Raw genomic sequence first — 10571 nt, 5'->3', positions numbered from 1 at the left:
GATGATATCCAGACAATGTATTATCCATACAGTGGATGCTTTATACGTTGTTAGCTCTCATTTTCAACTTTGATGACAGATAAATGTGGGATATTGTTAATGCCATGCCTAGATGTAAAAGAAAGTGTTAAGCACATTATTTTACATTACTTGAGGAAAACCATGTGTGTGCTTTGCTCATCTCTAAGAAATGGTCAATTCAATGAAAATGATCTCATCTGTCCATATTTCATGTACAGAAAGCACACATTTACTGTGTTAAACACCTGGGCCACGTTCAGCAGAATACAACGTTTTGGAACTGATAGAAAGTGTTGGAACTGACAGATAAGCTATGTACATTATAACAAACATGCCTCCAACAATTACAACAAGGAATCATGCCAGCTCTGTTCATCACATTTATATCTGAAAGGTTTCGACCAATGCTAGGCATCTGAATGTGGTCATGTTTTCCTTATGAATTTAGCAAAAGTAGCATTATCTTTAAAAGGTGGGTAAATCACAGTGAGAGTGTGAATGAGAGGAGAGCGAGAGCAGAGCCAGTCCAGTAGAGGGCAGAGGGGGCTGCAGCTCCATTACACAGGTGGGTGGAACAGCATTCATTGGTAAAGGTGAAGTTGAGGCCCATGGCGTACTTCTCACCAGTCAGGCCACACAGGGCGGAGAGGACACAGCTCTTCTCATACAGTGTCACACTGAACTCTCCTGTAGATTAAAGGTGTTTTATGACCGAGTTAGCGTTACATTAATGGTGTAATTTGTACACACTCAATCACAAACGTGCGGGCACACACACACACACACACACACAATGTATGTAACTTAAGGAGCTCTCACCGCGCTTCCCCACAGCTTTGCTGGACAGACATTGCTGACCTGGAGGACACTTCTGAGGGAACTTGATACAGTCCAGTGGGGAGATGGCAGGGAAGACACAGGTGAAGCAAAACAGAGGAACTGAAAGAGAAAGATATTGATTACACTAAGAACATAGTAAAACTCTAGTTTGGCGCAGGACCTGAAGGATAGTAGAGATTTTTAATAGGTAATATTGCCAGTGAAGATTATGAAGAAGCTGAAGTCTTATGATGGACAGTTGAGGGAAATGGGTGGGAGGGACTTAAACAATGCTGTTAATGTAATAATGCACAAGTCAATGTACAAAGCTAAACACCAATTAAGCAATTAGCTTCCCCCATAAACACACATGCATGCACACACAAACACAGTATAGGATACATTGCAATATAAGCATTCCATTTCTAACTCCTTTCTCTTCCACTTACCCACAGATGGTACCAGACACAGTAAAAGCAGATGGCATAGAAGCTGCGACATCACTTGTTTTTTTGTCTCTCTCCAAACAGACAATATCCTGTTTTCCCTTTGATTTGACTGCTTTCCCAGCTCCTCACAACCTTTCTGTCTTCTCGTTATCTAGTTAGTCTAGATAAATGATCATCTAAAAAACAATTACTTGTTGCAACCTTCTCTTATCCAGTAAAATGTGTTGATATCGTCCTTTCTGGGGATGCGTCTGTACAAACTTATGGTATTATGCCAGTGCTTTTAGTCTTCCCTCTCTTCATGCATTGTCTGCACAGATCTGAAGATCGCCTCTCGTTTTTCCTTGATACTACCTTAAATATCTCCAAACATCTCCCCACCCCAACACATCTGATTCAATTAGGACATTAGCCGCCCAGTGATAAGACTGAAGTCACTCCTCCGCCACAGCTGATTGTGAAGTTTGCACTGGAGTCTGCATAAACACTCAAGTAGAAACAAACTATCTGAGTATTCAGTTAAATAGTGTGTATTGCAAGGAAGATACACAAGTATATTGCTGGTATCTACAGTACTGCTTTGCCGTGTATCGAGGGCCTTTATACAGTGATCCTGTAACCACTCAATAAAGAAGAGTCTTATTGAATCATCCCTTATTTCTTAATGAAACACATGAAGTTTAGAGGGAGGACTGTCAAGTGACTTGCAGTCTTATGACTCGGACTGAAGAGGAGGGGGGGCGATGGAGACTGGACTTTATAACGGTGTACATTTATTCAGAGGTGAAGTTGAACATAAACAGTACACGGTTTGTGATTCTAATGCAGTCAATGCTGAACATATTCAATTCATATTATAGATGCCAACCTGTACAAAATGGCAGTATGACAAGGAGATCAAGTACAGGCGAATGAAACCCATGCACATTTATGCTCTAAGGGACTCCCATACAATAAGCAATGGGGCTGAGTTTGCAGAGAAATACTGTTTATGTTTATTTCAAGTACACGTTAATTGTGTAATGCAGAAATGTGGTTAATTGAGAGTTGGGATGCCACACATGACTAGGTTAAACATACCTTCCTAATCATCTTGTTTAAATGGTCCCTTTTCAGCACATTGGTCCCTCTTTCGCTTCATATCCAGGATAAAACACACACATACCGTTTGTATACAACTATAGATAGGGGCTCTTCTCTTTCCTTGATTCCTCTCATCTACTTCTCAAAATGCATTGGAGGAGAAGATCAGAGGGGAGGAACCTTTTATCTTTCTTCTCCTCCAATGCATTTTTGAGAAGGAACCAAGGAGAGAGGAAACAATGAAGAAAGATGAATTGAGTCATGCACTACATAATGAGTTTAGTACAACCCCTGTTGGAGGAAAGTGGGCATTGCTCGTCTTTCGACCAGCTGCCGCCGCAGCCTGACCACGGCAGAGTCCACCTGCTCTGCGGCCCTCTTGCTGTGCAGGTTGTCCACCCGCTCCAGACATGTGCCCTGTAGCCTGAAGAGCTCCTCTTTAGAGGACAGCAGGCAGCGTCTCAACACAGAACTACCCTGAGAGAAAAACACAGGACTCAGAGGGCTGAATTCTAACATGAGAACAAGCACTTAACTCGACAATTGCATAAATCATGCATTGATGTCAATGGAAGACTTGCACAGAAATTTGAGTCTACTACAGTAAAATGGCCAAGTACATAATATAAGAGAAAGAGTGTCAATCATGTTCGGTTTTAGAGGAAGACCATTGGTTACCTGTATGAGATGAGCAGCCTCAGGTAACTGGGTCCCAGGGTGTCTGTGGTAAACGTTTACTATAGGCTTGTTCAGTTTCTCTCTGGAAAGCATATCCCGCTGTACTCAGGGCCCTGGAAAACACATGACAACATAAGAAGTTAGGGGTGGAGTAGTGAAGTCACCCACTACAACATTATTACACCAACATTAGTGGCTCTTTCTTGACCAAATAAGCACAGATACAGACACCATCTCCAATGCACACTCTTATCCATGACAAAGCCTACAGATGGTTCCACTCACATACTGACCAGTGCTCTGTCATGGCTGTGATGAATGCAGTTCAGCTGCCTCGGTTTGCGGAAAATGGCCAGCCTGGAGGCTGCGGACGTAATTGTGAGATTTTGCTGTGTGAGAGAATGAGAGTTTTACTATTTTGACTTTTAAATGTTAAATACTATCGTATGTCCCATGCTGTACCTTCAGAGTGACTGTCTCAGCTATTTTCTTCACCAGAGCTTCACTGACAGTACCGTGGGCAGCATTTTTGCCTTGTGATGGCATTGCCAATCATCTGCCTGATGTTCTCTCGTAGCAGCTGTGATTGGTTCACAGCCAGAGTGGTAGACTCCAGAACCTACTTACATTCTGAGAGAAGGGAAAGATGTGGGTAATTCTTTAATTTTTACAGACCTGTTTCAGCTGATATTTGCCTAGTATCCGCTAAGAGTGTATAGTAACCTGTATCCATTGAAAACCATAAAAAGAGAGAAAGCACCTAATCACATTTATTTTCTAAAGCCATGCGTACATTAGCATTTGTCATAGGCTTTTACAGTAACCCGGCCTCTAGCAGTTAGATGTCATCACCCGTAGTGTGCTCCTTGGAGTGCTCTCCATCTCCTGTTTCAGCTCAGTGAGTTCTCTCTTTTCACACTCCAGCAAATGGTCTGCTCCGTCTCTGCCCTGGAAACAGAGAACAATCATCTGATGTGTTTTTTTCTCATAGCCATACAGTAGATTAGAATACATAGGCCTAATGTAGTCCAACAAAGCAGTACCGGGCAGAATAACTTGGGGTCAGGTGGAAATATGAAATGAACTCAATAGAAATTCAGTTGTGACACACGCAAACACACACTGAACTCACAGTCTCAGGAGTAGCTGGTATTATTGTCCTCCCTCCACACTCTTCTTGTTGATCAGCATTTCACACCTCAAGCTCCTCAGCATCCTTTCCAAGAGCCCCCTCTCCCTTTCCAGTTGAATGCATTCCTGTGCCACCTGGCCAGCTTGTATCTCGCCCTCCACTTCGCATGTACTCCCCTGCTACCCCAACACTGGCCTCTGCACACTGCTCTCGGAAGCAAGGAGGGGGAAACGAGACCACAAATGTGGTGGTGGTAGAATATGGGAACTAAACATGACATGTGAGAGAATGACATTCAAGTCTACAGATATAAATGAAATTTACTTACAATGTATGTTATTGCATTATTTTGCAAAACAGCAAATACCGCCAATATACATTTTATTTAGTCTAAAGCATTTACAGTTGAAGTCAGAAGTTTACATACACCTTAGCCAAATACAGTGCCTTGCGAAAGTATTCGGCCCCCTTGACCTTTGCGACCTTTTGCCACATTTCAGGCTTCAAACATAAAGATATAAAACTGTATTTTTTTGTGAAGAATCAACAACAAGTGGGACACAATCATGAAGTGGAACGACATTTATTGGATATTTCAAACTTTTTTAATAAATCAAAAACTTAAAAATTGGGCGTGCAAAATTATTCAGCCCCCTTAAATTAATACTTTGTAGCGCCACCTTTTGCTGCGATTACAGCTGTAAGTCGCTTGGGGTATGTCTATCAGTTTTGCACATCGAGAGACTGAAATTTTTTCCCATTCCTCCTTGCAAAACAGCTCGAGCTCAGTGAGGTTGGATGGAGAGCATTTGTGAACAGCAGTTTTCAGTTCTTTCCACAGATTCTCGATTGGATTCAGGTCTGGACTTTGACTTGGCCATTCTAACACCTGGATATGTTTATTTTTGAACCATTCCATTGTAGATTTTGCTTTATGTTTTGGATCATTGTCTTGTTGGAAGACAAATCTCCGTCCCAGTCTCAGGTCTTTTGCAGACTCCATCAGGTTTTCTTCCAGAATGGTCCTGTATTTGGCTCCATCCATCTTCCCATCAATTTTAACCATCTTCCCTGTCCCTGCTGAAGAAAAGCAGGCCCAAACCATGATGCTGCCACCACCATGTTTGACAGTGGGGATGGTGTGTTCAGCTGTGTTGCTTTTACGCCAAACATAACGTTTTGCATTGTTGCCAAAAAGTTCAATTTTGGTTTCATCTGACCAGAGCACCTTCTTCCACATGTTTGGTGTGTCTCCCAGGTGGCTTGTGGCAAACTTTAAACGACACTTTTTATGGATATCTTTAAGAAATGGCTTTCTTCTTGCCACTCTTCCATAAAGGCCAGATTTGTGCAATATACGACTGATTGTTGTCCTATGGACAGCGTCTCCCACCTCAGCTGTAGATCTCTGCAGTTCATCCAGAGTGATCATGGGCCTCTTGGCTGCATCTCTGATCAGTCTTCTCCTTGTATGAGCTGAAAGTTTAGAGGGACGGCCAGGTCTTGGTAGATTTGCAGTGGTCTGATACTCCTTCCATTTCAATATTATCGCTTGCACAGTGCTCCTTGGGATGTTTAAAGCTTGGGAAATCTTTTTGTATCCAAATCCGGCTTTAAACTTCTTCACAACAGTATCTCGGACCTGCCTGGTGTGTTCCTTGTTCTTCATGATGCTCTCTGTGCTTTTAACAGACCTCTGAGACTATCACAGTGCAGGTGCATTTATACGGAGACTTGATTACACACAGGTGGATTGTATTTATCATCATTAGTCATTTAGGTCAACATTGGATCATTCAGAGATCCTCACTGAACTTCTGGAGAGAGTTTGCTGCACTGAAAGTAAAGGGGCTGAATAATCTTGCACGCCCAATTTTTCAGTTTTTGATTTGTTAAAAAAGTTTGAAATATCCAATAAATGTCATTCCACTTCATGATTGTGTCCCACTTGTTGTTGATTCTTCACAAAAAAAATACAGTTTTATATCTTTATATTTGAAGCCTGAAATGTGGCAAAAGGTCGCAAAGTTCAAGGGGGCCGAATACTTTCGCAAGGCACTGTACATTTCAACTCAGTTTTTCACAACTCCTGACATTTAATCCTAGTAAAAATTCCCTGTCTTAGGTCAGTTAGGATCACCACTTTATTTTAAGAATGTGAAATGTCAGAATAATAGTAGAGAGAATTATTTATTTCAGCTTTTATTTCTTTCATCACATTCCCAGTGGGTCAGAAGTTTACATACACTCAATTAGTATTTGGTAGCATTGCCTTTAAAATTGTTTAACTTGGGTCAAATGTTTTGGGTGGCCTTCCACAAGCTTCCCACAATAAGTTGGATGACTTTTGGCCCATTCCTCCTGACGGAGATGGTGTAACAGAGTCAGGTTTGTAGGCCTCCTTGCTCGCACATGCTTTTTCAGTTCTGCCCACAAATGTTCTATGGGATAGAGGTCAGGGCTTTGTGATGGCCACTCCAACATTTTGCCACATCTTCGGGAGTATGCTTGGGGTCATTGTCCATTTGGAAGAACCATTTGCGACCAAGCGTTAACTTCCTGACTGTTGTCTGGAGATGTTGCTTCAATATATCCACATAATTTTCCTTCTGAATGATGCCATCTATTTTGTGAAGTACACCAGTCCCTCATGCAGCAAAGCACCCCCACAACATGATGCTGCCACCCCCGTGCTTCACAGTTGGGATGGTGTTCTTCAGCTTGCAAGCCTCCCCCTTTTTCCTCCAAACATAACAATGGCCAAACAGTTCTACTTTTTTTTTTACATCAGACCAGAGGACATTTCTCCAAAAAGTACAATCTTTGTCCCCATGTGCAGTTTCAGACCGTAGTCTGGCTTTTTTAATGGCGGTTTTGGAGCAGTGGCTTCTTCCTTGCTGAGCGGCCTTTCAGGTTAAGTCGATATAGGACTTGTTTTACTATGGATATAGAAACTTTTGTACCTGTTTCTTCCAGCATCTTCACAAAGTCATTTGCTGTTGGTCTGGGATTGATTTGCCCTTTTCACACCAAAGTACGTTCATCTCTAGGAGACCGAACCCGTCTCCTTCATGAGCGGTATGACGGCTGCGTGGTCCCATGGTGTTTATATTTGCGTACTATTGTTTGTACAGATGAACATGGTACCTTCAGGCGTTTGGAAATTGCTCCCAATGATGAATCAGACTTGTCGAGGTCTGCAATTTTTTTTTTTCCTGAGGTCTTGGCTGATTTTTGATTTCCCCCATGATGTCAAGCAAAGAAGCACTGCGTTTGAAGGTAGGCCTTGAAATACATCCACAGGTTCACCTCCAATTGACTCATTATGTCAATTAGCCTATCAGAAGCTTCTAAAGCTATGGCATAATTTTCTGGAATTTTCCAAGCTGTTTAAAGGCACAGTCAACTTCGTTTTTGTAAGCTTCTGACCCACTGGAATTGTGATACAGTGAATTGTAAGTTAAATAATCTGTCTGTAAACAATTGTTGGAAAATTACTTGAGTCATGCACAAAGTAGATGTCCTAACCGACTTGCCAAAACTATAGTTTGTTAACAAGAAATTACTCCAACCTAAGTGTATGTAAACTTCCAACTTTAACTGTATAGCCAACAAGATTGAACATAGTACACATTCTTTCACTATTCATTTAATTCATCATAACTTTAAAATATTAAACTCTCACCATTTTCCCTGTGGTTTTGAGATCTGAGATTATTCTTACACAAAGCATCATGAGCACCACCACTTCAATTGTGTCTGTGCGCCTCGGGGTAAATTCGGCGGCGCTACTGCTCCGCGCACGTCTGACAGACCCTGACAGTCCTGCGTCGGTTTGCCACACCAAGTGTTCCGCTCGTCGTATAGAGTTCACCGTATCATCTCGCCAGACTACGGTCCTATCGCCACAGAGGCGAGGGGATCTGACTGAACAGGCATTTATTTACCTAAGCCTCTTTTTTTTTACATTTAAACTCAGCAAAAAAATAAACGTCCTCTCGCTGTCAACTGCGTTTATTTTCAGCAAACTTAACATGTGTAAATATTTGTATGAACATAGGATTTAACAACTGAGGCATAAACTGAACAAGTTCCACAGACATATGACTGACAGAATTGGAATAATGTGTCCCTGAACAAAGGAGGGGTCAAAATCAAAAGTAACAGTCAGTATCTGGTGTGGCCACCAGCTGCATTAAGCACGGCAGTGCATCTCCTCCTCATGAACTGCACCATATTTGCCAGTTCTTGCTGTGAAATGTTACCCCACTCTTCCACCAAGGCACCTGCGAGTTCCCGGACATTTCTGGAGGGGGTGGCCCTTGCCTGTGTTCACTGTAGACGCGCGCCAGAAGTTGCACGAAGTTCAAGTTACCGTGCCCCAAAAAATTAGAGGGAATGCTGCTACAACAATAAAACAGTTTTAATGGACAGTTACTTTGCATTATAGCGTCAGGACTCTTGACACATTTTTACAGTGCCATGTAAGTCAACTGAGTAGAATGGTAGACTAATATTTCAAAAGTAAGCTATTTATCTAACATATCCAGGGAATGCATGATTGATAAATTGATGTGAAATCCATCAAAATAGGATCCAGAATTATCAGATTTATTTTGGGCTCTTTGTGCATCTACAGTACCAGTCAAAAGTTTGGACACACTTACTCATTCCAGGATTTTTTTATTTTTTTTACTATTTTCTACATTGCAGAATAATAGTGAAGACATCAAAACTATGAAATAACACATATGTAATCATGTAGTACCCAAATAAGTGTTAAACAAATCACAATATATTGTATATTCTGCAAGGTAGCCACCCTTTTCCTTGACTGCTTTGCACACTCTTGGTATTCTCTCAACCAGCTTTACCTGGAATGCTTTTCCAACAGTCTTGAAGGAGTTCCCACTGCTTTTCCTTCACTCTGCGGTCCAACTCATCCCTAACCATCTCAATTGGGTTGAGGTCCGGTGATTGTGGAGGCCAGATCATCTGATGCAACACTCCATCACTCTCCTTGGTCAAATAGCCCTTTCACAGCCCGAAGGTGTGTTTGGTCATTGTCCTGTTGAAAAACAAATGATAGTCCCACTAAACGTGAACCAGATGTGATGGCGTATCACTGCAGAATGCTGTGGTAGCCATGCTGGTAAAATGTTCCTTGAATTCCAAATAAATCACTGTCAGTGTCACCAGCAAAGCACCCCCACACCATTACACCACCATGCTTCATGGTGGGAACCACACACATGTGGAGATCATCCGTTCACCTTCTCTGCATCTCACAAAGACACGGTGGTTGGAACCAAAAAATCTCCCATTTGGACTCATCAGACCAAAGGACATATTTCCACCAGTCTAATGTCCATTGCTCGTTTCTTGGACCAAGCAAGTTATTGGTGTCCTTTAGTAGTGGTTTCTTTGTAGCAATTCGACCATGAAGGCCTGATTTCAAGTAGTCTCCTCTGAACATTTGATGTTGAGATGTCTGTTACTTGAACTCTGTGAAGCATTCATTTAGGCTGCATTTATGAGGCTGGTAACTCTAATGAACGTATCCTCTGCAGCAGAGGTAACTCTGGGTCTTCATAAGAGCCAGTTTCATCATACCACTTGATGGTTTTTGCGACTGTACTTGAAGAAACTTTAAAAGTTCTTGAAATGTTCCACAATGACTGACCTTCATGTCTTAAAGTAATGATGGACTGTAGTTTCTCATAATATGGACTTGGTCTTTTGCCAAATAGGGCTATCTTCTGTATACCACCCCTATGTTGTCACAACACACCTGATTGGCTCAAATGCATTAAGAAGGTAAGAAATCCCACAAATGATATTTTAACAGGGCACACCTGTTAATTGAAAGGCATTCCAGGTGACTTCCTCATGGAGCTGTTTGAGAGAATGCCAAGCGTGTGCAAACATGTCATCAAGGCAAAGGGTGGCTACTTTGAAGAATCTTGATTTGTTTCACTTTTTTGGTTACTACATGATTATTCAACAATGTAGAAATAGTAAAAATAAAGAAAAAACATTGTAGGTATGTCAACTTTTGACTGGTAATGTATATCTATATCTCACGGTCAACTGCGTTTATTTTCATCAAACTTAACATGTGTAAATATTTGTATAAACATAAGATTCAACAACTGAGACAAACTGAACAAGTTCCACAGACATGTGACTGACAGAATTGGAATAATGTGTCCCTGAACAAAGGGGGGGGGGGGGGTCAAAATCAAAAGTAACAGTCAGTATCTGGTGTGGCCACCAGCTGCATTAAGCACTGCAGTGCATCTCCTCCTCATGGACTGCACCATATTTGCCAGTTCTTGCTGTGAGATGTTACCCCACTCTTCCACCAAGGCACCTGCGAGTTCCCGGAC

At 41.8% G+C, this 10571-nt stretch overlaps 1 protein-coding gene and 1 pseudogene across 1 annotated transcript; both read right to left on the bottom strand.

The window, feature by feature from the left end:
* On the bottom strand, positions 1–1917 carry LOC118939535 (uncharacterized). The gene is made up of 3 exons (XM_036946906.2): positions 1290–1917; positions 841–960; positions 1–708 (listed from the first exon to the last, which is right to left on the bottom strand). The coding sequence occupies exons 1-3, from the start codon at positions 1339–1341 to the stop codon at positions 503–505; spliced, it is 378 nt and encodes a 125-aa protein (XP_036802801.1). The 5' UTR covers positions 1342–1917; the 3' UTR covers positions 1–502.
* Positions 1918–2550: 633 nt separating this feature from the next.
* On the bottom strand, positions 2551–7915 carry LOC110488356 (tektin-like protein 1; annotated as a pseudogene).
* Positions 7916–10571: the final 2656 nt, after the last annotated feature.

The sequence above is a fragment of the Oncorhynchus mykiss genome, chromosome 2, assembly GCF_057628025.1.
Source record: "Oncorhynchus mykiss isolate SJ-2025 chromosome 2, ASM5762802v1, whole genome shotgun sequence".
NCBI lineage: Eukaryota > Metazoa > Chordata > Actinopteri > Salmoniformes > Salmonidae > Oncorhynchus > Oncorhynchus mykiss.
Note: the sequence above shows the minus strand (reverse complement) of the source record. Positions and strands in the feature narration are given on the sequence as shown.